Source organism: Tyto alba, unplaced genomic scaffold (genome assembly GCF_018691265.1).
Source record: "Tyto alba isolate M040663 unplaced genomic scaffold, T.alba_DEE_v4.0 Super-Scaffold_23, whole genome shotgun sequence".
Lineage (NCBI taxonomy): Eukaryota > Metazoa > Chordata > Aves > Strigiformes > Tytonidae > Tyto > Tyto alba.
In genome coordinates, this window is record NW_024881297.1 from 1,884,332 (window position 1) to 1,911,698 (window position 27,367).

At 40.9% G+C, this 27,367-nt stretch overlaps 1 protein-coding gene across 50 annotated transcripts in view; it reads left to right on the forward strand.

The window, feature by feature from the left end:
- Positions 1–27,367, forward strand: part of ANK2 (ankyrin 2) — a 372,599-nt gene that overhangs the window by 239,848 nt on the left and 105,384 nt on the right. For 47 of the 50 annotated variants that reach the window (XM_042796632.1, XM_042796635.1, XM_042796631.1 and 44 more), the window contains 7 exons: positions 6,523–6,621; positions 10,720–10,905; positions 11,386–11,409; positions 13,483–13,581; positions 14,745–14,843; positions 24,048–24,146; positions 26,235–26,432. In XM_042796632.1, coding sequence (XP_042652566.1) covers positions 6,523–6,621; positions 10,720–10,905; positions 11,386–11,409; positions 13,483–13,581; positions 14,745–14,843; positions 24,048–24,146; positions 26,235–26,432 — 804 coding nt within the window. The remainder of the gene's footprint in view (positions 1–6,522; positions 6,622–10,719; positions 10,906–11,385; positions 11,410–13,482; positions 13,582–14,744; positions 14,844–24,047; positions 24,147–26,234; positions 26,433–27,367) is intronic. The other 3 variants (XM_042796624.1, XM_042796645.1, XM_042796646.1) reach the window with 1 other exon arrangement.

Here is a 27,367-nt window from a genome sequence, read left to right on the forward strand (position 1 = left end):
AAACATGTTATTTCTAATCCTCCTTAGTCATAGATGTAATAAAAGGTAGTTTCCTTCTGTTCACCTTTGCATCCTCAATTTCATGCTGCTTAAGCTGTCAGTTGAGCAAGGTGAGCTCTTGATTTGAACATTCTCAGTCTTTCTTTGGAGTAACCCACTTTCCCTTGACTGTATGGCACAATGAGACTCCTTAGGCACCTTAAATTTGGCAATTTAAAATTAAATGCTGTGAATTTTCCTTTAGCATATATTCACAAATTTGATAATTGCATATTTGCTTCAACATAAATATAGATGTAGTGGTCTAAATATTTCTGAGTTGTTATTTTTTTTTTTTTTGAAAAAGAATATGGATTAGATATTTGTTTTATGGAAAATGTATTTTAATGTAAAAGAAAGAGGAGTATGAATAATTGGTAAAGTTACCGCTATATAAAACTTTCAGATTTTGATGTAAGCTAACAAAAAAAAAGAGACTTTTCAAAGTTAAAGTAGGTACCTTGATCTATCCTTAATTCACCCTTTTAGGCAGAGAATCTCTCCTGCTAAGATACAATCCTCTTATGAAGAGTTTATTTTTAGACAGGCTGAAAATAATGCTCTGAGCAGAATGCACAACAAAGTTCCCAGAATTGTGACATTGTTGATTCTGTCAAGATGCGCGTTCTTAATTTAGCTTGCAGTATTGCGTTTATTTGTAGCTCTCATATTTCATAGATTAAAATTATTTAATCGCTTGGATTGTTAGAGGATTTTTCGCAGAATCACAGAACAGCTGAGGTTGGAAGGTGCCTCTGGAGGTCGTTTGGTCCAAACCCCTTCTCAAGCAGGGCCACCTTGAGCAGGCTGCCCAAGGTCATGTTGACATGGCTTTTGAACATCTCCGAGGACGGAGACTCCTCGATCTGCCTGGGCAACATCTGCCAGTGCTCGGTCCCCCTCACAGGAAAACACAGGACCCTCCTGTGTTTTGGTTTGTGCCCGTTCCCTCTGGTCCTTTTCTTCCCTGCACAACGTTCTCCCATTTGAGAGAGAATAGCCTTTGCTGGACTGGTTATTTCCTCTCCTGTGGAGATTACTGGAGACTGGGATAAAGGGAAACAGCGAGTGAAGGTAGAGATCCCTTCTTTTAACTACTAAGGTGAGATGTAGATGTCACTGGCTTAGGCTAATATCTGTGGAAAAATGGGGAAAACTGAGGTCAGTTGTATGTCACTGAATAAAAATTTAAGTCAGGAACTTACCATTCTTGTTGAAGCTGAGCAATATTCAGAAGAGTAGAAAAAAGCCTAAAACAGTTATTGACCTTAAAGGCTTCAGAAATGTTGATGATCGTACTGTGTAAAACAATACATTAACACGTGACAATAGATCAGAAGATTTTGTAATCTGTGAGCTGTTTCATGAGTAATCTAAGCTTGTCTCACCCTTGTCTCATTCTTGTCTCATCCTTTGTGGCAATATCTGTTCTGTTTTGGGGCTGGCTTAAATTCTAACGAGCAGAAAGAGAAGGAGGCACAGAGAGGAAGGCAGAGCAATTTCACAAGGGCTTCTCTTAGGCTACATTAAGTGCTGGCTCTTATGAAGGAACCTCTAGAGTGACCCAAAGGAAACTGGGTTTTTACGTGGGCAGTTTTGTGCACAGAATCTTCTCTGGAGGTTGCTTGAGAAGTGCAGGAGCAGAGTTGTAGTGAAGGTTGCAGACAAAGACTAACTAATTTGGTGCTCGTTTGTGACCTTGAAAAACGAACTTTTTAATTTCCTTGATGTGAAGCAAAACAGGGGGGAGAAGGCTGCCAAAGCACTAAACCAAAAACCAGGGTGGTAAGATGGAGCGGCAGAGGAGGCAACTGCTCTGGGTTGGGCAATCTGCTGATTGTGTTGACCTTCTGACTGGTAATTACATCTTGAAAAATAAGTAGGAATGAGCATTTGCTGTATGTAAACAATTGCATTAGATGTCAGTTGTCTTCCCTGGTAATCTCAGTCATCTTCTAATACTGTCTTAAACAGTTCCTGGAGGCCTTTAAAATAAAATAGATGTGTTCATCTGGGCTTACATTAGCTATTTAATCACAGGATATGTTGCTAACTCTCATGTGTCATCTTGAAAGAGGCAATATGAGGGGAGACATACTGTCTTCATGGTCAGGCATGGCTAGGGTGGTCGTTCAGATGCATTGGCTACTAATCTGAGTTTGGAAGATGCGTGCTTCTGATCATCTGGTACTGCATGCAAAGAGTATGGTTCCTTGAAAGCCTGCCATAAAAAACAGCTCAACCAAGCTATATAACTGTTTGTATGATTTTTCTAAATGCTCTAATAATCCCTCTGCTTATTCAAACTGCATTCTTCATTAGGGCTTGGGCAAAATTTAATGATACAAATTCTGAGTCATCTATAGACTTGCCAATTTGCATTAATAGCTTGAAGAATCATTGAGAACTACTCATTTTCGCAAATTAGCAAGTAAATCAGTGAATGTAGTAGAAAGAATGGAGTATGAAATATACTCTATTTGTTTAGCGTTAATTTCTCATTATAACTTTATACTATAGCAGTAAACATCATGCAGTATACATTTGTAAGGATAATGAAATCTGAGTACTCTGTCCTCACTACAAATACCCTGATGAAATAATTGTTTGAAAATGAATGCTATACATCATTATGAAATTAATTTCTATTTTTCAGATGATGTACAAAATCTAAACAGATAGATGTAACGTAATTACGTAGCCGGGCTTTCAGAAGGAGCAAAATAAAGTATATTTCTCCTCTTCCAGGTCACATTTGTATCCCACAGTCAGCATTTTTACTTTCATTCTGGACCGTGTTTATACAGTGTGGGTTCATAAGCTGAAGGAAAATTTATTGAAATAAAGATTCCGTACCCCTGGCCCAATAAACCCTTTGTATCCCATTCCACATCCTAGAACAAGGAGGGGAGAGGTCAGTCTCCTTTGCAATACGTCCATGGAGAATCATTAACCAGAATGCCCTCGATTCAGTAGGAGATGCTTTGGGGTAGTGAAACAGAAGTTGAGGGAAAACGTATTTTCTACAATTTGCAGAGATCTCTGCTCTTGAGCTTTGAAATATGTCTAGAAGCAGAATAAGAGGAACCAAGTACTGGCATATAGCTCTTCGAAACTAAAAGGTGAGAAACTGGGAAGGCGATTTTAGATTAGCACAAGTAAAGGAGAAGAAAGGAAGGATATACTTTTGTTGTGGGCACTTCCATTTTAACTGCAGGACTGGCTGACAGAGACAGAAACTTGCTGTACGTGATACAGACAGACAGACACATCATAGGAAAGACGCAGGGTGGGAGGAGGCCTGGAAGTCCTGGGTTCCAGGGAACAAATGTGAAGGAAGAGCTCCAGCAGGGCTAGCAGGGAATCCCACTGAGCAGAGGTCTGCCAAGGAGAGCGGTAACACTGGGAATCCTAAAATAGGACTTTTCTGGCCAAGACGCAGAAGTGATGGGGTCAGGAATGCTGCAGTTAGAAGCTCTGAAACCCATTCCTTCACTACGAAAGCAAACTTCACCCTGCCAGCAGGAGAAATTGGGTTTGACCTTGCCAGTAGGAGAAATTCAGGAGAAACTTCTTCAGTCAGTCTTGTATATGCAGTTTTGCACATAGACCTTGGCATGCTGTTGCAATTTCCAAGAAAATAGATACAATGGGTTTAAACTATAAATAAAATTTGAAATAATGATAAAAAAAAGCGCTATTATTTTATGCGCAAGAATTTCCTTACCCCCGATCACCGTAGTTTCAGCTACCATTATAGCATGTGAGGAGGATATCCTTGATATAGTGAGAACTCTTCTGGATCTCTGTATGGAAAAGCATTTAGTACTTCTTGGTACTAAATGGTCATGAAGTTATATATGTATTGTTTATGGTCTCCTAATTCAGGATTTATTGTCCTGATCCTGTTCCAGAACTAGGGACTTCAGTTGTTTAAAAAAACAAAAAAACTTCAAAGCGTTTAAGCAAATTGATTTACTCTGGCCTGAAAATTCTCATATTCACCGAATTTATATTAGTTGGTGTGATCCTCGTATTCATCCATGTAATATTCGGTGCTAGAAGGTTTTTACAAATGGCACGTGTTACCGTTTAAAGAACTGCTACGTTAGACTTTAAAATACTGATGAGGCGGGTGGAAAATTACGGTTAGTTGTCCTGAATAGGTTGCCATTTTGCTTCTTTCCGGAGTGGGAAGGAAAACCAAACCAGTGAGCCAACTGGGTTACCTGCCGTTTTCTCTCTGCGCTTCTGTACAAGTGCAGTGGAAAAGGAAGCAATCTGTTCCCAATTCCCACTGCCAGCTCAGCCCCTGTGCCCGGCAGTCCCCTCCCTTCTGCACCTCCCTCATTGCGTGCTGAGCAGCGTTCCTCCTTTGCCTAGTTTATGCATCCAGTTTGCTGCCTGGTTTTAGCAGTGATCTGGGAGGAGGGAAGCTGCCTGTCAAAAAGCAATGCAGGCTGACCTTGCTGTTAAGCGGCTTTTCTTGATGTCTAACCTGTATTTTCTCTCCAGCAACCTCAGAAAACTCTGCACTTTTCTACTTGTTTTAGTCATCGTGAACATGCAGAACAGACCTTTACCCTCCTCTTAAAAGACTACTGTCTTGTTTGCCTTCAGTTTTCCCCTTCCTGACAGAATAACACCGATTATTAGCCTTTTCTCAAAGAAAAATAGCTCCCCCAGGGAGATATATTTTTATGCCAGTGCAACGATTGTCTTTATTACAGCAGAATGAGCTCATTGACCCGTGACCCTCTGGTAGACCACTGTGACCTTCAGGTCCTTTTTTTGCAGAACTCTTCTCTAACTTGTCATTCCCTGTTTGCATAGTTTGTTTTTCTTGTAATAGTAGAGAAACTTGTATTTGTCTTTACTAAATTACATTTCCAGCTCTTTCCTGCAGGGTAACAAGAACCTTTCGAATTATGAACCTGTTGTGTGCTGTACTTGCACACCGTCTCATTCATGCTGTCTGTAACTGCAATAAAAGCACTCTATTCCATGCTTCAAGTAATTACTGAAAATATTGGGTAACACCTGCCAAAGGGAGACCCCTGGGCAAAGCCACTCAAAATACATCCTACAGTTTTGGCATTGAACTGTTAGCTGTTCTCTGGGTGCTGGTTTTAAATCATGTGTCACAAGGTGGTTGATGGAAGTACCAGAACATTATGTAAATCAGTATTAAAAGACTTGCTACAACATATATGACATATATCATGTGACGTACACAACGTAAATGACATTTATCGCCTGAGCAATCTTCTGCATTTGTAAATGCAGAGGGGGGTTGTGAAGACATCACTCCTACAATCGACTGTATTATCTGGTGACTGCAAAATGAGATTGCACTTCATTAGGAAATTACTGGAATGTTTTCACAACGAGTTTGCTGGGAAGTGTAATATTGGTTTTGCTGAAACAAGGTTCTTAGTTATCAGAGTATTTGCATTAATTCTGTCTGGTTGTGTAAATGGACAAGCTTATCATTCATGGTGACAGCATGCAAGATAAAAAAAATAATTGCGTGCTTGAAGTCTGGTTTATGTTCTAGCTAAAAGTGCCATTCCAAGACAGAAAGATGTTTTCCAAAGTAAAGGTGATTATGTCCTCTTGTGTTACGTGGTAATCTACAGATGAATGAATTTTCTGAGGTCTTTTTAACAATCTTAAAAACTCTTAGAAGGAAGTTATTAATAAGGCAGACAGCTCACTTCCATGCCTTTCTTTCATAAGGATTTTGTAGCTAATTAATTAAAATCGTTTTCTTCCCATTGAAATACTTTAATGCAAGGACCTATCTTTGTAATGATTTTGCCTGTAGTTTGATTAATTTTAGAAGAATTTTTTACAGTTACTGTATTATCCAGAGCAGATTGTTTTAAGGACTCTAGGACACTTTAATGAATGTTTATAATTAAATGATAGATGAATTTACTGCATGGTCAGAAATGCAGTTGTTACTTTAGAAGGTTAAGTTCCTTTACGTTTGATGATTTGCAATATTTTATGTATTAGAAAAATTTATGTAGTATGATAAGCCTTTGTCATCTCTACTCAGCTTGTCATGAGGTATGGACTTTATGGTCTCTAGGGGATGATGTCTTTGGTTAAGTTAATGTAATAAATGGAGGAAACTCTTGCTTTCCTGTCAGCTTTCATAAAACTTTATTGCCTGCTTTACAGTCCCTGAGCATTATCAGCAAGAAATAGCTGTATTAATAATTGGTGTGTCCATTGCTTCCCTAAACTGTGTGTCAAAAGAAAATGAATGTGAAAGCATGAAGATTTTTGTCGGTTTACATGGCATTAAACTTTGCTATATTAAGTTAAAAAATACAAACTCGTTCTACTTACATACTTAAAACATTTCAGTCAAAAAAGCACAAATGCATTTTTAGCCATATATTTATTTGGGGTTCATTATTGGTGGTATATTCGGTTTCCTCATTACAATATTTTCTCATGTGTTCTTTCTAGAATGGCTTTACTCCTTTATATATGGCAGCTCAAGAAAACCACATTGAAGTGGTGAAATATCTCCTGGAGAATGGAGCCAACCAAAGCACAGCTACTGAGGTGAGTTTGTTTGGTTTTTTTTTGTTTTTTTTTTTTTTTTTTTTTACACACGCTTTTATTTTCCTTTGCCTTATATTCAGATCACTTAAAGTCAGAAGATTTTTCAAGTGGAGTATTTTGAGAACTTTCATACTTTCATTTCAATTGGTTGTATTTATGAATCTTACCCTTTTTTTTCTATACGCACAGAAGACAAGGGTGAACTCCTCTGGAAGTGGTGAAAAGGGATGAAATCCAGCCTGATTCATTTGACAGTGAAATTTCCAGTGACTTTAGTGAGCCCAGGACTTTCACCATCAGTTTGTGCTCATTTCTTCTATCAGCTTCCTGGAGAATTTTCTGAAAAATGAAATGAGGCTCTGAAGAGAGGTCCTCAGGGCTGTAGAAGGAGGCAAAGGTGGTATTGTCAGGGGAATGGAGTGAATAGTAGATCGATCATATGCTAAGTGGAGAGATACAGCATTTCATCTGAACAGATTTACATCTCTGACAAAGCCCATGAAAGCTCAAGCACCTAGGAGTGCAGTCACCTGAGCAGCAGGGCTATCTTTGTGCTGCTTTTTCATTTGCACTGTAAGATCTGGGCAAAAAATAGTGAATATAATACTATAGCATGTATCACCCTCTCTTGGCTGTGTAAGGGGTCTTCTGGGGAAGGTGGTTTGGAGGCTTGCTTCAGCTTCTTCCTCAGCCAGCTGAAAAGTGTGTGGAACATCATGTGAATACCACAGTTAGGACTAGGAGGACTGTGTCCAGAAGGGTGTCTGTGTATAGTGTAAAATGATATAAAAACAATTAGTATCAACTCTTAGTAGTTGACAAGCTTCCTTTTGGATTGGGCCTTGAGATTTTAGATGAATTCAGAATATTTTCTTCATAGAGAGGAAGACTGAGAAACAGGCAAGCGCACGGACAGAAGTGATGGTCAGAGTAGGCTCTCTGTGGTGCCGGGTTCATGGAACCGTTCAGGTAGAAAGGGTCTTCAGCATGTCACTTACTCCAGCCTCCTCCCGTTCCCTTCAGTGAGGACTGATGGCAGATGGACTTCCTTGGCCAGTGTAGCTACTCTGATTTTGAGGCTTGTCGTTGACTTTGTATGAGCTATGAATATTCATTATTGTCTGTGTTTAGCATAAATTGGAATGCGAAAGACTAACAAGGATCACATCAATGAGCTCAGCAGGCAGTGTTCTGGTTCTCCTCAGACACTTTATTTCTACTGCTGGGCCACGTGGGTCTAAGTATGCCGAAGAATGGTATTAAGTTCTGGGTTCTGGATTCCGCCGCAGTGCTCTGAACCTGCAGTAATTCCAGTGCAAGCGGGGCAGACACCAAAGTAAGAGAGATGAGACTCCATCTCAAGAGGAATTGACTCATAAGAATTTCCTTCTGCAAATGAGAGCCTTTGGGGGAAATGGGAAAAACTCCAAGGTCATGAGGACTGCTCTCATTCTGTTTCCTTCTCTCATTCTTTTTCTGCTGAGTGTGCTTTTACTCCGAGCCACAGGGATGAGAACAGGCTCTCTTCTGCAACGTGTGTTGGCTTCATGTTTGTTCTGTGGATATAGATGTGCCATGTGAAGTAGTAATAGGAAAATTCCTCTCGTGTCAGAGATTTTGCTCATGTTTATTACTTTTCCCTAGTCTGTACAGAAAAGTGCTCGTTCTGGATTGCCTTCACAAATGGATGAATTTGAAATGACGGTGCATTTATGCTCCCTCTCCTTGAAACCACACTGCTAGTGTTCACAGCTGCTTTACTGTCCCTTCTTTCAATGGATACTGTACCATTTGGTGACAGCTCCTAAAATAATCCTCTTGTGGCCTGCGTATATGGCGATCACATTACATGTCAGCTTTCTGAAATATGAAATCCCGTGTGATTGCCAGGCAACGTGGCAGAAACACACTCCTTGCGAAGGAGCTGAGTGGACCTGTGGCTCTCCAGGAGCCTGGCCCAGCTGCAGCCAGTGGTCACCTGCTTGCAGCCTTTCTCCTTTTTGCTTTTACTGGTTGTGATGATCAGGTGCACTGGAAATTCAGTCGTTAGTTTACAGGAACTGTGAGGCCAAGACGGTCACAATTAATGGGGCCTCTGCTTGAATGCAGACACACAGGCATCACTGGAACTCACAGTATTGTCAGATTATTATTTTTTTTTTTTTTTTTTTTTAAAAAGCAGGGGGGAGAAAAAAAAAAAAATCAAATGCCTCCCACTCTGAACCTGAGTCCAAATCTGCCACATTCTGTCATCAGAAAGGTCAGTTCTCACTTTTGTAGCTTGGAAAGTAAAGGCTGTCTACCCCCTTATCACTTAACTAGGTAAGTTTTGGTTGCGGGTCTCGCTGTGGTGATGGTTTCAGTGATTTGAGTGTTACCGAAGTGTTACAGCCTGAACCACTGTTAGTCTCATGAACAGAACGGAGAAACGGTACATTCAATAATGTGGGATGGCAGCCTGAACTGAGGATGCTGCCAAAATGCATGGAGAAGCATGCAAACCTTCTGTTTGGCATCAAAGATTGGCTGTCCTCATGTGGGGAGGTGGGGAAATGAAACTCGGGTCAGCCATGCTCTCCAGAAACAATAGGAGAGGGAATGCCGGAAGAGTTGTGTCCTTGTAGAGGAAGATGGAAGATAAAGTGGTGCAAATCAAATGGACGATCTTGTCTTTGAAGCTTTGAAACTTGCACTGCCTTTGGATGTATTTCGCTTCCTCTAACGCTTCTATACATGTGTATATACAAAATGAGCATAAGGATGAGCTCAGTTTCACAGGGCCTCTAATCCAGGATTTGTTCTCATGTTCCCAGAGGCGAAAGGCAAATGCATTAAGCCATTTCAACACCTACTGTAGCCCCAATCTCAGAATTATCTTTACAGTTCAGCTGTTTCATCAGCTGTTCACCCTTTTTTAATTCACTGTACAGAATTTAATCTCTATTTCAGAAAGAAACCGTAGTAGTATCGCTGTTACAACGCAGCTACCCACAGCTCTATGCAGAAGGGAGTGAATGTTATTGGATTACTGGGGGGAAAAATTGCTTTGGCAATTCTTCAAATGTTTCTTTCTGCATCTTAGCTCTCATTCCTTCCTAACTTGTCCTTTATTATTTTACCATCTTTCCATATTCCTATTCCAAATCAATTCTGTCTCATTCCTACGCCTTTTATGATGTATCTAAATCAGTTTTCTCACTTTCTGGTTATAATTAACTCTTTAGTTGTTCCTTCCTACCTAGACATAGAAGACCTTGTTTTATTCCCTTCCCTTTTCTTTTGTTGTTACCCACCCTGCCTCTGGTCACAGACTTGGTTCGAGAGCTGCTCTGTTCCTTGTGGTTCAGCCGCCTTCTGGTCTAGCCTGTGGCTACAACACATCTTGGGCAGCATGCAAGACTAGAACTAGGTTCAGTTTGGTAGGCAGAATAAAAGATACGGGAGCAGGCAGTACTTCAGCTGAGCTAGCCAGATCATGTGGAGGAGCAAAACAATTTAAAAAGAATGTTAAAGCACAGCTAAAACTGTGAGTGAAAAGTAGAGAGATTCTTCTGACATTTTTTTTTTTTCCAAAAAGTACAAATAATCTGATGTTTTCCTGCTTCAAACTAGAATAATTTCCTGAACATGATCTGGCTTTCTTCTTGAGTCGTGGTCCATGCGTAACTTAGAATAGGAAACAGCAGCAAATGCATCCGAAGAGACGCTTTCTTTTTGCAGAGACATCAGATATGCAGAAACAGGTTCCCTGTATATTTTTCACATCGGATTTGTTCAGTGGTCACTAACCCTTCACCAAAATATCCCTAAAAATAGTATTTGTGGTCCATTTCAAGATGAGGAGTAATTAAGAGAGGTGCTGTCGAGTGATACTTTGCTTGTACTTGACTTAAAGAAGGACTACTTTGAAGTGGAGAAAGCGTGCTTGTGACAAGTTTGAAATTGTATCTGGGTTAAAATGTTGTGCCTCTGATGTCATTTCACTGGAGATGGTGGTGCAGATGTAGAAAAAACAGCTGGTGATACGCTTATCAAATTTCAGCGTGTGAACAATGCTCTGCAAATCACTGAAGCCTTGCCTGCTTTCTTCCCTACCAGGACGGGTTCACTCCTCTAGCTGTTGCGCTGCAGCAAGGACACAACCAGGCGGTGGCCATCCTCCTGGAAAATGACACCAAGGGGAAAGTGAGGTTGCCGGCTCTGCACATCGCCGCTAGAAAAGACGACACCAAGTCGGCGGCGCTCTTACTGCAGAACGACCATAATGCTGATGTGCAGTCCAAGGTAACCCGGTGCTGCCCTAGAGGTAACCCGGTAGTCACACGGCTGAGTGCCAATGGGCAACAAACTTGACTTCCTATGTCTGCATGGTTAAAGGTAATTTCCTCTGTGGGGAAAGACAACTTGCCCGACCAGTATCACCAGTAATATATCTACTTTTTTTGCAGTGTTTAGCTATACAGTAATTACAAACAACTCATTTATCTGCTTTTTAGTTATAGCTCCCGTTTCTTTGGTAACCAGCTTTCTCTCATTATTTGTAAACCAGGAGACACTGAGATGGAAGCAGAATCACTGCCTCCCTATCCAATAGCATTCTCGTTTGTTGCTCATGGGAACAGAGGTGGTATTTAAAGTTAATGCATGCTTGAATGGCTTTTCCTGTAATTAACAGCATAACTCATTTCAAAAAGCAACATAGTTCTTTGTTTTGCGGCCAGTCTTTAATATTGTTCCTCTTTTTCCCAAACCATGCTGCATCAGATGATGGTGAATAGGACGACTGAGGTACCAAGATCAAAATTTTTAATTACTCTTTCTGTTACTTATAATTATTTTCTCTGCTCTGTGGCAATATTTCTTTATTACTTAGCGCTAAAAGTGAAGATATGGCTCTTTTTTAATACATAGAAATTTGTAACTCAGCAAACCTATTTTTATTCACCCTTTGTCTTAGAATTTCTTTTTATTTGTGTCACTGTTGAAGCAAACTTTTGAGAATCCGCATCAGTTCAAAGAAGTTTGAAATGAGTAATGGAGCTAAGGGGATAAAGATGCTTTTTGAGCTCAATTTCATTAATTATGAAAACGCACTCGCTTGGCATAACTAAATTAAGCTGTCTGGCTCAGCCAGAGTAACGGCGAAATTAATTTTCCTTCTTTTACAATAACAAATATAATCAAATCCTCAGAGGTAAGAACTTGTTCAGAGCATCTGCTTATTTTTATCATTGTTCTTATTACGATCTTTTCAATAAAGTTTTGAGAAGTCCTGAAGGGATAGCACATAATCAGAATTTACCTGCAGCAGAGAATGTTACATTTCTCATAGGGATTCTGGAAATACCAGCTCTCCAAGCACTTCCACTAAAAATCATGGGTCAGGCTGCCTAGAACGGCGATTTCTCCCCTAAAGACTGTCGTCACTTTTAGGAAAAAGAATGCGGTCGTTATTTGAATGCCTGCTTTTAAGTAGCGGAGTGTCCCTGTCAGCCGGGGGAATGGATGTTGAATGCACGCGGAGGCAGGCGGCAGGGTGACCGCTTCCCTCTGCCGCCTGCCCGGGGCCTGTTCCTCGCCGTGGTCGGCGTGAAGGGGTTACGGCTCCTTCGCCACCGGCCCTCACGTTGCTTCTCGGCGCCTTGCGCTTGCCACCTTGCCACCTTGCCGCCGGGCGAACCTGCGCCTGCCAGGCGGGAGTCGTGACTCCAGCGCGCGCACAGTCGGCGGCGTAAGGCAGTGTCGTGTCTGCGTGCCTAATAGCCTCAGCAGATGTTTCCCTGGTGATCTGTCGCAGCAAGAAGAGGATGAATTTAGCGAGTGTTTGACTGTACTTTGACCAGGGGTCACCTGGGGGCTGACGAGGAAGTAAATGGAATGAGGGTAAATTAGTGTGATAATTTACCTTTTGGGAGTAAAACTGATCTCGTGGTGCAACGTCGGCCTACATTTCCTTATTCCATGCGTAGTTTAAAATGAGGATTTGTACACTGAAAGAAATGAAACCTGGTGGAAAATACAGTACAGTGTAGAAGCCAAAAGTATTTCTCTCTTTCCATAACTAACAGTAAGATCTGATTAAATCAGTGTAAAGCTCTTCAGGGAAACCTCAAAAGCTAGTTCCTTTCTACTTGAATTACTTATGAGACTAAAAGCTTGCGCTGTGCTCTAGTTTCTAAAAAATTAATCTTTTTTTTATGTTGTTGTCAAGCAATTCTATAACTCATAGCTGGAGCAGGCTTCACCTTCTAGTTTTCAGGAAGGTACACAATAATTCAATTGTCTTTTTTCTGATGTACAGATGGCAAAGTTCCTTCAGAGTCTTTGAAATCCAAACTGTATATAATTATAAATAGTTATAATTCTTATACTGTGCTACTAAGTAGTTTCTCATGTATACCAGAACTCTTGGATTACGTATAAAAAAAAAAAAAAAAAGGGGAAATATGTTGTCGGTATCTCTAAGAGACATCACATAAGAGTCCAGCAACTTCTGTGGTTGGATGCAGCCCAAAAGACCCATGTTGCTTCCAAATTGTAATAAGGAAACTTCCTTTATTTTCTTTAAGAATGGCTAATATCTTAGTTTTTTCTATGATGAAATCTACTCTTCTTATTGGCCACTGATTCGGAAGACTGAATTGGAGAACGAGAGAACGAAGCACTTTTGATAACCTCTGATATGAAAACTGCACTGCCTGTCTGGAAGGCTGTGCTGTGTTGTAGGTGACCTGGATAAAATCGACATGATACATTTGTTTGCCAGCGGCTTTTAAAATCGTGTTCTAGTTAAGTTGTTTTTTTTTGTTTTTTTTTTTTTTATAAAATAATTTCTATAATACGGGCTGTTTCCCTTTGTAGAGTGGCTTTACACCTTTGCACATAGCCGCGCACTATGGAAATGTCAATGTGGCAACGCTTCTGCTAAACCGAGGAGCTGCAGTGGATTTCACGGCAAGGGTATGGGCTAATTTCTTTCTCTTCTCAGTTGCAATGGCCTACAAAAGTGGGAGTGGTTTTTTGTGTAGTTCCTCGTAAAGAGGAAGTGAGGAGCAAAGTAATGCTGAAATGCTGTTGTATTCCAGGGTGACTTTTTGTGCAGTAATTCTTAAAGATTGCTTCCATGCAATGCACCAGAGTCCCTGGGAGCTGAGTAGCGACCAGTATTCCCCACTGAAGGAAGCAGGCTGCTTTGACTAGCTCCAGAAAGCTGATATTCTCATAATGTGTCAACTCACTTCAGCTTTTCTGACAGTTAGACATATTCCAGAAATACATGTAGGATTTATTGGCTTGTCCAGTATTTACCATACAGCTCTAATTTGATCTATTCGCATATAAGCATCTTTTGAAAAAGTAGCGTAAGGTACATTGCCATTAAGTGCAACAATAAAAGTACCAACTAATCGTGACTACTCTTCTGTGGTAAACAACTGCAGAGCTACACAATACAGTCTCTTTGCTGTTGTATATTACACAGTTTGAAGCATGGCATCCGGTGCCATGGAAACCTCTGGTAATCTGTACCTCAACATAGATACCGGATCACAAGTTTTCTGTTTAATTTTGCCAGACGTACTTTGAGCTGCTTTAGGGTTACGCCTTTCAGACTGGCTTCCTCCTGTTGCCTACCTGGAATAGCTGCTAATATTGCCTCTTTCATCACCCAAAGCGTTTGCAAGGACTTTCAGCCTAAACAGGACCCTACTTCTTTACACTATTGGCATTACACTAAGAAGGTTTCTTTGTGTAGGAGTTGCACATTTGTGTACTCTGTGTATGTTGCAATGATTAAAATGCATCAGTGTTTTGTGAATATTGACTCATCGGGACTCTGATATATGTTTGTTTATTTGTCTGACTCTGGGACTGTGATGTTTGCTGCTTTGGCAGATGCGCTGCTTCACTTATTAAAAAAAAACCCAAATGAATAAAGATTCTTGCTTAGAAAGGAATTACTAACTCTAGCTTCCATGGTGTGTGCCTAGCTCTGATGCTCAAGTACATTTTTGTGTATTCTCTACAACGTGACGGTCTCATTTTTTGTGATCCAAACACAAATTCACCACCATTATACACCTTCAAATCCATCATGCTCATTGTTTGTTCTTTTCATGGTGTAGAATGGAATCACCCCACTGCATGTGGCTTCCAAAAGGGGAAACACAAACATGGTGAAGCTCTTGTTGGATCGTGGAGGGCAGATCGATGCCAAAACCAGGGTGAGTCTTTCTATTCCCTGAATATGATGTTGTCCCTTCTTGGGAATGGATTGGGATTTTTTGTTTGCTCGGTTTTTTTTTTTGTTTGTTTGTTTGTTTTTTTGTTGTTGTTGTGTATTTTTTTGGTTAAGCCAGAGGCTGTGAACGCCAAGCTTGATAGGTAGGAATTCAGCTTCAGGAGTTGTGTTCTCTGTTCTTCAAGTGAGACATTAGATGCGGCTGTTAAAAATGACTCAAAAAAAAAAAAAAAAAAAAAAAAAAAAGAAAAAATCAGCTGAACACAATTCCAAAAATGTTAAACATTGCCTCCTCATGAGTGTAATCTTTTTGAAACTTGGACCAATTTAAATTACAACTTCAAAAATAATTTATAAAGAAATATTTTTGTACCTTTTTTTTTTTTTTTTTTTAAATTCAGAACCCTAGCTTTAGTTTTCACATTGTTATTTGGTTTATGTAGACTGTTTTCTACGGTATCAGACTAAAGAATGGCAGGTATTGGTAGGAGGCAGAAATACTATTTCCTTTAGTCTCCTGTATAATCTACCTACATCATACAAGAAAAAGCTCATGAAAGTGATCTTCTTGAGGAAATAAGCCTGTCAGTAGGTCCAGCTTCTCGTGACGCAAGAGCACACGTGCTGCACAGCAATGGGCAGTGGAGGGTCTAGACTCAGCTAAGCCTTTCAGTCCCCTGACTCCCGAATGTCTGTGCCAGTCACAGTATGCCTCATGAAAACGGCTGTAAGTGGGCTGGCAGTCATTTCTGATGGAAGAGTCAATACTGGGAACAAGCAGCCTGGTCTGTGCCAGCAGCCAGGCGCCTCTTCCCCAGAGTAACTGCAGAGAATTCATTGATCCTCGCTGGCTTCCTCCTCCCAGTTGTCCCGCTGAAATGCTGCACCAATACTGTGCTCTTGATGGGTGATTTTGCAGTCACCATCGTCACAAAAGAAAAACCCCTAAATTTATACAGGCAGGGTTAATTATTTCAAATGGGATTTTGGAGTCACTTAGGAAAATGTGGTCATTTATGCGAACTGAGCTGCACAGGACCTGTTCTTGAAAGCTGCTGTTTTTTAAGCACTGATCTGCAAAATTGTATCTCCAAGTAATAGAGGATGTTTCAGAACACATTGTTTAGAGCTGGACATACAAGTTTTTGTTTAATAAGGTAGAAGATATTGCAGTCAACTACCCTTGTGGTTGATTCAACTGCTGCAGTTACTTTGATATTAATTACATCAGCCATTTGCTACTTCATAAGCTGGGAAGACAATTGCGATTATCGTGTAACTCTATATGTGATTATGATTTTGATTTCTGCTTATTTATGAAATGATGTCTCTCTTGCTCTTTCTTTAAAACTACTGATGATAGAAAATGCTGCCTCTCATGAGATGTGCAGTAAATCATCCCTGGTCAAATTTTCCACAAAAATTGCCTAAAATCTCATGGTGAGGAGTCATGAAACGGTAATAATATGCTGCAGTCAGGATATTTCACGTACTCGTAAGCACAGTAGTTGAACAGAATCGGTCTGTTTGGCCAGTGGAATGTCAGTATTGAATTCACCTATTTCCCGTTCAGTATTTAGATACTTGTTTTAGACAAGTTGGCACAGATGATTGTAAAGAACGTCTTGGATTTTAAGAGGTCAAGGCTCATTCCCTTCCCCGCTCACCTACAAAGATCGGTGCGCGGTTGTGAATGAACCTGAAGGAACAGGACTTTGCCCAACGCAGGTGGAAGATGCTAATTTTAGAGTCTCCTCCTTGCGTTGGCTTCCTGCCCTTTGTCAGCTGCTACATTAGCTCAAGAACTGTCAGCACAAAGATGCCAGTGAAGGTATCCTAAAGTGCCCCAGTTAGCACGGGCTCAGTAGCTTCCTCTTGCCTTCATCTTCCACCTTCTCCCTGCTGAAAGGCACACAGTGCTGGTCGGCCGCGGGTACTTCACAGTGGGGAAGATTCCAGAGCTTTGGGTTCGCTGTCAGTGACTCTGTGGCGTGATCTTGTCTTCATGCCAGCTGTTTATATCGTCTCGGTGTCTTTTTCTTTTCCCTTTGCTTTGTCCGCATGCCTTGTGTGCTTTGCTATGGCCGTGAGTACGTAGGGTATTGAAGAGGTAGGTTGTGTGTTGCATGCCACGCGTACGTCTGTGTTGTACTTTAAAGGACAGGCTTCCGCCTCCTCCACCTCGGTACTAACATGCTTGCCTTTCCGTACTCGCCTTTGCATTTCTTCTGAGGAACACCTGCATTCTTCTAGTAGGTTAGGTTGATTGAAAGACGGTGGAATTAAATGGACTAGGGTATTTCATTGCCAGACAGCTTGGGCTTTTATTTTTGATCTCCATACCACATCAAAAAGTACTCACTGCTTTCATTCGGTTTATTTTTAACTTGTTTTATTACATGACATCTGATGATGCATAAATTAAGAAGCAAAAACTTATTTTTACAGAATTTAGATGAGCCTCAATACTTGAATTTTTCAGAGAATCTGTGAAATCTTTTTATGTTTGAAAAAATTCCATTGGAATGATCCATTAGGGGCCCCTGTACTGTCTAAAAAAAAAATAAATAAATTAAAATGTACATTCTTCAAAGGGAGTAAATTATGCACGTGTCCTACTCTTCCATAGTTAATGTTGCATGTCAAAGGAAAGCTCTGCTTACTGTGGGAATTACATATTTTTATTTTCTATACATTTCATAGTGTATTTCCCGAAACTCTATGGCATTTCTCACAAGAGTATAAAGATGTAGAATTGCTAGTAAATCTGCTTGCTACACTTCATTTTTAAAAATAATATTGTACTTTTTTTTTGACAAGTTTTACCATTTTTCTCAACTAACTACTAAATTAAGTTTTTTAAATGTGGAATTTCATTTCTCTTTACGTTGTATCTAAAGCAAAAATGTAAACTCCATTCCCAGTGATATTAATGGGATACTTCTACTAGTGCTATCTGTTACATCTACTTTTGTGCTACTTCTGCTTACATACGAGCCTTCTCTGGAGTTTTGTTTACAAAGTAATTAACGGGTAAAAAACTTCTTATGCTAAAACATGTCATATTTAAAATCTTAGTCAAACCTATATTCTCTACAAGTTTATCAGATTAAGAACTTCAGTGACATATGTTTGTTTAAAATTTTTAAATTTAGCTAAACTTTTGACCTATACAACTTACGGTGGCAGACGTGTGGAGACGGGCTTCAGAAGAGGTTGTGCAGACTGTGGCTAGGAATCCGTGTGCAGAAACTCACTCTCTAAAAGATGGTGGAAAGTTCAATTTATGATTAAATCAATGTCACGTGGTCAAGAGTAACGTGGCAATTATCAGTTCTCACTTTGCGAGAAGGAAAGGATTTACAGCCTTCCTGAAGCATAGTAAGGATTATTACAGGGAGAATTATTCGAAGCATTTAAAAGCAGAGCAATTTCAGTGTGGCCAAAATAGTATTTAAAAAAAAAAAAACAACCAAACCAAAACTCTGATATAATGGAATAGTAACAGTAAGGATATGTGGGATATCGAAATGTTACTGACTACTAGAGGGTTTTAGGAGTATTCTTATGAGTGCAGGTTTTGTAATATGTCTATTTTTGTCATCTCTGTATATAAATTGTATAGGGGAAAAAAAGAGCAAGAATGTGAGGCATTTTCAGGTTTTGTATGCTTTCTTACATTTAAAAGACAACATTATTTGCAGGCCTTTGTCACCTTACTGGTATTTCCATTTTTGTGGGACTATGCAAACACCCTTAGAAGGAAGGGAGGGAGTAACACATTCACCTGTCTCAGGTGCTGAGGTTGACCCAAATTTTGTGTTCTTTCTATTGAATCTTGGGACTTTTCTTTAGACTCCTCTTGCAGGCTCTTGTCCAGAATATTTACAGATGAAAAAGAATCCCTGGAACAAAAGAGCATCTAGTCTTGGAACGGAAAGGTGATTGTGTGGGAAAGTAAACATGTGGTGTGCCTGGAGCGTGGCAGCTGGAGCTGGAGAGGGGAGTAGATGTGGCATTTTGGGGAGAAGATCTGGTATGCCATTTGGGTTGGAGAAAGGCCACAGAAAAGAAAAGGAGGCTCAGCTGGAGCTGAAAGAAGGGGGAACGTTGGTCACAGAGAAGTACGGTACCAATGGGAAAAGAAAAGGAAGGAAGCTGTGAGGGGTGGAACTCGGGATTGTTTGTTTCAGTTTGGGGTTTTTGTGGTGAATGTGCTTCAGACACCCCTTAACACTCATTCTGGGAACCTGTGGGGGTTTATTAGTAATAATGTCTCCTTCTGGATGTATAAAGACTAACAAAATAGGCACGGCGCTCTGCTTCTTCCTCATGGTAGTGGGTTTCCTACGTAAAGCCTTTGTAGCAGGATGCTAACCCTGTCTTGGCACTACACTCTCTCTACAGTGCTTTTCCCTGCAGTAATGCTGCTGTGACATTTTCTCCTAGTCTCCACACATGCGCAGAGCAGTAATAATTCATTGGCAGTTTTTGCCGTTCCTAAAGCAATGTCAGATTATAAATATCTAATCACAATGCAGATATTTGCTATAAAAAATTTAGTCGATTCATATAACGTTTACAAGGGACCAGAGAGAGGGATGTTGTACAGATTATCTAAGCAAGCTATTTAGATAGTGACTGTTATTTAGAATTATTTAAGTTATTATCTTATTTCTCAAGCAAATGCATGGTATGTTTTTTGCTGTATTTTTAAAATTTTTACTTTGAATGGCAGACCTGGAGGAATACTTTAGAACGTGTTTAATTATGCCAAGACTGAGAGCTTAGAGCAAGAGGGAGATTTGCCTCATTCATTTTTAAAGAGATGAGGTTTAGTAGTAATGAAAAATGAACAAATGGAAGGGCCTTTATTTGTTGAAAAAATTTAGACAATTTTGCATGTTTAACATACAGAATAGTAAAATTTTATTTCATCTATATAAAAGTGAGAATATGCAGTTGTAGTTTAGAGGAATTCTTTGATAATTTGGCCTTTGATGTTCATGTGCTATCATCAGCCTTCGTTTGAAGGAGCACTGAATGTGCACAACTGTCCTTCTGTTAAGATGCTGCCCATATCATTTCCCATTAAGAATCTCTCGTAAGCACAGCTTCCTTCTATCTCAGTCTCTCTGGTAAGCTTAAGTAAAGCATTTTAATCGCTGTGAAATGACCCAATCATTTATCTTCCTGAGCCCTGCAGTTAGGAGTCACACACAGAATTCAGAATTAATTTTGCAGGTTAAAAAATGACCAGTGATTGATTTTCAAGAAAAAAAGGCAAAAATTTACCTTCCATGTTGAGATCCATTTACGAGGAAATTAGGAGTGATGGAATTTCACGGCTTCCATGCATACAGAGAGGATTGTAGTGTCATTTCTAATGGTAACCCAGCTGTTGGTTGCATTGCAAAGTGTGAGCTGGGAGAGGGCCACATGTGGGAACAACAGAACACCATGTACAGGATGCCACTTGGAAGGTGAAAACATTTAACTCTTCATTATGTACTATTTGGGATGAGAAGTATTGGACTTCTTAAAATATAAAATTGCTGAACTTCTTGTGTGCCAGTATGACGGCTTTTGTGTTTATGGGATATCCATTACCTGTGCTTCAAAGTCTGTGTCTCTTTGACCTAGTATTGTATGTCCTGTCAAATGATGTGTTTGATATTTTGGTCAGCATGTGTTCTTCCGTTTACATGGTGTGCCAGTTAGCAGTGAAATGGTTAAAAATGTACGTAGGCAAACTCCTGCAATAGATTTCAGAGCACTGAGGTTCATTGCAAATAGATAATGGTGCAAAAGAGGACTAATTTGGTGCACCAGTGTGTCTCTTGATGTTGGTTAATGTCAGTTTGACCTCATTGCTTTATGTACTAATTTTTCTACTACAACAGCTCTCCTTGCAATTTCCCTTATCTTTGAAGAAAGCATATAAGCAAAAATAGAGTCTAAAGTATTGAATAGACAATGATTTTAAAGTATACATGCTGTTTTCCACAGGGCAGAAAGAGGGAAGAGAAGAGGGATATAGGGGAAGGCTGCAAAGCATATTGCTTCATCCACCTACTGGAAAGCGCACAGATAATAAATGATGATGCATTTATAAAAGCTATGACAAGAGAGAATAGGATAAGTTGCAATTTTTTTTGTCTCTACATTTAGAAGGAAATATAGATAACAGAGGAGAAATCGTGGGGTTTAATGATTTCGTTCTTATTTTTGTTTTAGCTAGACTTTTTTGTGGAGTTTCTTACCCTGTATTTTTCTTTCTCCATCTGGGGATTTGTCCTGTTTTTTTCTTCAAGGCTTCACACAACTCCACCTTTCTTTTGTTGTTCTATTAAATAGAATAACATCAAAGTCACTATGCAGATAGGGAAAGTGAACCTCTCACATTGATTAAAAATCTAGACCATAAAAGGCCAGAAACTGTAAAGAAATACCAGATAAATACCTTTCCTGTGAATAAGTTTGGGATATATTCTCACTTTAATAATGCTAATGGGAGTTATGTGAATGAATCCCTCTGGCAGTGAGATGAAAGTGTACCTCAGTTGTGCATATAGAGACTTGATTTAAAACCCCACAGATAAGCTAGTTACACCCAGTTGCTTTACCTTGACCCAAGCTGCCAGTTGCTGAACAGCCTTGAATTCTGTTTGCAGGTTTGATCTTGCATCTGTTGAATTTCACTGGAGAACAGCCATGGGATTTAGTGATGTCTCTGCTTCTGAGACCCCTTCACATGTTTCCGGAAAATCTCTGGAAACAGTAGTTGAGTAAGGGAGAAATATTTCTCCCCGCAGTGGAGCTCTGTTGCACTGCTAACTCAGAAAGGTGTTCTGTGCTTTTGGAACTGAGGATGAGGGAGGATCTACTTCTTGGAACTATCTTTTGTAGAGTATTACAGGGCTATGTTTGCATAGCCAAAATGATGTTGCAATTGCTATGCCACTGTGCAGACTGGAGCTACTTTTAATTTAAAAATGTTGGTAGTAGAAGTAGAAATACAGGGATGTAGACTTCTGCCAAACTCCAGCAAGGCAAACGGTATGTCTGTGTATAAAGCAGGGTTACTAAGTCATACTTAAGGCCATGTTTTTGCATTTTTGCTACTTTTTTAACCTCTAAGTAATAGATCTCAGACCAGTATATTTCTCTTTTATTCATGCTGTTACCGGATTCTTCAGAAAGCACCCTAGAATAATAGCATCTACCTCATCTAAGATGAGCAGTATGTCTCAAAGGGAAAAGACTTTTCTTGTGATTAAGAACTATTACCATTTCACCTTTATAAACCTGTCCCTTGAATGAGTATCGATTACTTCTCTGAGTGCATGCTTGAACAATATTGAGATCTAATGAGATGAAAACTTGGGTTTCTATATGTTGAGGTTTGAGCCTGGCTGGCAGCCAACCACCATACAGCCACTCTCTCCCCCTTCTCTTCCGGCAATGAGAAGGGACAGAGAGCCAGGCTTGGGGTTCAAGATAGGACTGGGATGGGGAAAAATCCCCCTGTATGGGCACGAGCAGAAGGCAGACCCGTTAGGGGAAGAAAAAAAAGAACAGACATTTATTACAGACACTAACAACACATAACAGAGTAGGACAGTGAGAAGCATTGCCACATCTTGAGAACACCTTCCCCCACCCCTCCCTTCTTCCCGGGCTCAGCTCTGCTCCCGATATCTCTACCTCCTCCCCCAGCGGCGCAGGGGCAGGGAATGGGGGGTGCAGTCAGTGCTGCTGCTTCCATCTGCGATGGGGGGAGCTTCTGGAACTGTGGTCCCCCTCTCACAGGAGACAGTCCTCCACAAACTTCCTCCGACGTGAGTCCCTCCCACGGGCCGCAGCGTTCCCCACACTGCTCCATTGTGGGTCACCAACTTTTCCCAACTGGATTCCCTCCCACGGCTGCAGCCCTTCCCGAGCTGCTCCGGCGTGGGACACCCCCGCATGCTGCAATCCTCCCAGCGCTGAATTACAGCAGCGGGGCTGCCTTTTCCCACAAGACCCCGGCCTTTTTGGAGCACAGTCACCTTGATCAACCATGTGAAGCCCCTCCCAGGCCATAAATCAGTGTCTGCTCCACCATAGATCTCCATGGGTGGCAGGGGGGGCCGCCCTGCCATCTCCCTACAGGATACAGGGGGGTCTCTGCTCCTGCACAGCTCCCCCCTCCTTTCTTCCTCCGTTCCTCCACTGACCTTGGTGTTCATGCAGCTGCAGCAACTCCTCCTCACCAGTCCCACTCCTCCTCCCCACGTCCCTTCTTAAATACGTTCTGGCAGAGGCGCAGCCAAGTGGCTCAGTTTTGGTGCCGAGGTGGAGCTGACTTGGAGCTGGGGGAGCTTCGAGAAGCTTCTCACAGGGGGCCGCCCCTATAGCCCCCTCCCCTGCCACCAAAAATCCCCACCACTCACTCAACCCAGGACACTGTATCTTACACATTTTCTTTTTTTTCTGCCATTCAGCACTAATGTTCTTTTGCAATCACTTTTCTTATCTCATACTTCCTGTATTTTTCTGCATAAAGTCCAAACTAGCAGAATTACCTAGAAGGCATTCTCCTATCTAAATTGACACTTCTTTTGCTACCACTGCTGTGATCATTACTGAGTAACCTGAGCAAGTCTTTTAATATATTGTGGTGTTTGGCAGTGGAAAAAATATTGCAGAATTGGTGGTCTCTCAGCAGTTTTAGCAAAGAATTGTTTTCAGAAATGAAAGATTTTTTTTCTCTGTGTTTATTCCTCTTTTTCTCTGTTTTAAAATATTTTTCCTGCTTCATCAAAAGCAATCCAAAGCACAAGGGTTGATTAATGGAGCATCCTTGGTCCAGCAGACATTATCCATGGAGAGGTAGTACAGTCTCAAAGCCATGCAGATGAGATGGAGGGGAGGAGGCAATGCATGCTCACATTATCCTCTTTGATAAGAGATTTCAACACACAGTGGGCTTCCTCTCTGAAACGGTAACCTTAGAGTGTCCTTTACTGGTGTGAGGAAGAGTAGGGATGAAACTTCATGTTGTGGAGCCAGCTTCAGTTAGGAGTCAAAACCAAGGAGCTTTTTTGCATGCTTGTGGGGCTGTGTTCCTGGAAGGGTGTTCCTCAGAGTGCTAGGATGGACAGTTGAGGATGTGCTCATTTGTTTTCTCTCCTTTTACTTTAAGGATGGACTCACCCCCCTCCACTGTGCTGCAAGAAGTGGACACGACCAAGTTGTGGAGCTGCTCCTGGAACGAGGTGCCCCACTGCTTGCACGGACCAAGGTGTGTGTCGTCTTAGAATACGTTAACAGCTCGATGTAACTTGCCACAGAATTTTCAGTGTCACTGAAAGGACAAAGAAGAAGACGTGAACATTTCTGTTCTCCCAAAGGAAATGTGTTAATGGGTAGAATGATCCAAAATAAGGTTTTCTTACATAACTAGGGACTATCCTTTATGAATACAGGAAACATCATACACTTCTTTGCCCCTCTCTACAATATCAGACTAAACACATGATATGCAGTGCTACTGCAAGCACTTCACTTTTGTTGCTTCTGAAGAGATGGGAAAGCTGGGACAGTCACTCCTGGGAGATGATTCCTAGTATATGTCATCCGATCCTTCATATAAGCTGACTAGGGCCTTGTGACTTGCAGCTTCTCTTAATTGTTTTCATGGACTATTTCAGACTTGGAAAACTATTTTGGTGTGTTCTTACTGATTTCTGAAAGGCACACATCTAGGATTAAGGCATTTCCTGCAAATGCTGTCCCCTTGGTCGAACTAATGAGAGAAAGATACTTGTAGTATAACAGCAAACCCCACTGAGCAGCACTTCACATCAGTAAACTTCAGAGTGCCTGACAAATGTAGCTGGTATCGTTAGCTGGGAAACAGTGGAATGGAGTGTGGCAGTGATGTGCTTGAGGTCCTCTGGAAGACCAGAAGAGACAAACAGTTTAAATACCAGTTTCAGACCATTGCACTGGGTGCAAAACAAGGGCGATTAGTGTATTCTGGCCCATTCTTACCCTTATCGGAGACTCCAGATTTTATCTTGTTAGTCTTCAGAAAGTTTTATCACTGGGTTGCAAGCATATCAAGTAGATCAAATAAGGATGTGCTCAGGCTTTTCATCCTTGATAGCACCAAGTGGTCCGGGTCATCTGTTTACGCAGGTGGGATCCACAGGGAGATGGGAGTTGTAAGGAAGTGACTCCTTTTAGTTTCACTGATTCCATTAGCAGGAGAAGGTGGTTCGGTGAACCTCATGTGTCAACACCCTCACTTCACTCGGAGGTACAGAGGCTCCGAAGAACAAACCCTGCTGCATGTATTGTGTACACTCCAGGCAGGATTCCCAGATGTTGCCATTCAAAGCAGATGTTGCCAGTTAGGACAGAATATCAGCATTACTGGATGTCCCCACTGTGTTGAGGATTGAGCTGAGCAGAGCAGAACTGTCCAGTGAATAATCCCCTCATTCCAGGTGACAAATAAATAGCCAGTTTGACCACCACACCAAGTCAGCTACCTGTTCAAGCCTGTATGTTGTAGTCTATCTTTAAACGCATAGTGTTTTTTCAGTACGTTATTGCATGTAAAATGAAAGTAGATTTAAAAGCTACTTCTTCTTCTAACTTGCAACTGAAACGGGTGGTTCCAAACCAGAGACAGATGAATATGTAAATATTAAAACTATTTTTTTCTGAAACAACTTGTTGTACATATTAATAGAAACAATTCTCTTTCCTCTTAATTGTCTACCTTCCGTTGACGTCAGTATTTACAAAAAGACCTATTAAAGCTAGACAAGGCTATAAAGCTCCTGCTTTCACTGCCCTTCAAGTGTTATGGTTTGAACAGAAGGTCCAACCATGGTGGTGGTTGAAAGTATCATTTCCCAGAAGCTCAGGGGTCAGGTTTGCCAATATAATTTGTTTTTTCATTGAACACCTAAAGAAAAAAACTGTAGGTTCCTCAATAAATATGATGATGGGTATAGGTGCTTTTCCTCTAATTAACATACAACCTATGTCTTAGTGTTATGATGAGTATCCCCAGAACTGTCTTTTAAGGTCAAGATATGTTATATTAAATGATGAGTCAAGACCCTTAGATTCTTTTGCTTTGATTACGTTCTGATTTTAGTTAATTACATGATGTTCCTCTAAATTTGCCTGTATTTGCTGGAAGGGGAGGGGTGGCTATAGCTTTTTTCAGTTTTTCTTCCAGTCCGTAGCTCAGATGCAGCTCTGTTTCAGTGGAGTGGGTACTCGGCAAACTCATGATGGGCATCCTTCTAATGTGTGCCACGATCTAAGTGAGTGTTACTAGAAGTTACTGTTCTGTTTTCTTTGGCCACAGAATGGGCTCTCTCCACTTCACATGGCGGCCCAGGGGGACCACGTGGAATGCGTCAAACACCTCCTGCAGCACAAAGCTCCCGTGGATGATGTCACGCTGGATTACCTGACCGCCCTCCACGTGGCTGCACACTGTGGCCACTATCGTGTCACCAAACTTCTCCTGGACAAGAGAGCAAATCCCAATGCTCGTGCCCTGGTAAACCAGTCCCACCTGTGTCGTGTAACAAAGCTCTCCAGGGCAGATGAGTAGCTCTTACCAGTAAAGCTAACTGAAAATTCTGTCAGCAAACTCCACCAACCTTAAGTAGTGGCAGTAAGAACAGGGGTTGTCACACCTGATGGTTATCAGTGTTGTATCTCGTGTCATTATGCCTAGTCATGGACCACGTCACATGGCAAGTGGCTGTAGTATCAGGTCTGGAAGCTCTACAGAGTTCCTAAAATCAGAGCCTTTTCTAGCTGATGCTAATGTATGCATTGGCATTTTATGGAATTAATAGTTCAGTTTTCCGTACTATGTGATAACGGCACACAAATCATTTGTTAGCTTTCGGCTGAATCCATAAGTTAATTGGCATGGAGAAAATATAGTAAAAAGCTAATATTTCTGCACTTATCAAATTGTGCCATTCCACTCCATTAGGTACCATTTTTATTCCTTTTCAAAAAACAATTCTTCTGATGCTTACAGGAAAACAGGTATGATTCCTTTCACTCACGGATCAGACCATTATCCCCTAACTGAGAGAACAATGTCTCATTTGGCTTCGGGAACATACAAAGCTGCCAAGAGTCTTTAATCTGTCCAAACCCAGACAAGATTCCAAATTCTCTAATAAGAAGTGTCCCTGGGAGCTGTTAACTGGATGGAAGTTAAAAGAGCAATATATTACACCTAGTAGAGTAAAGAAAGAGACTGTGAACACTTGAGATGCTTCTGCATGCAAGAAATCTGTCATTACCTGCTGTATTCAGGGCCCCCACAGAACTTCCACTGCAGGCCACTCTGTCTTCCCCAGTTTCTTGCCTTCACTATGACCCTGTGTTTCTTTCTGAAGGCTCCCCCTATCCCTTCCTTCCTTGGAAGTGACTTTTTATTGACACAATTTTCTTCTACCTTCTCATTTTTTC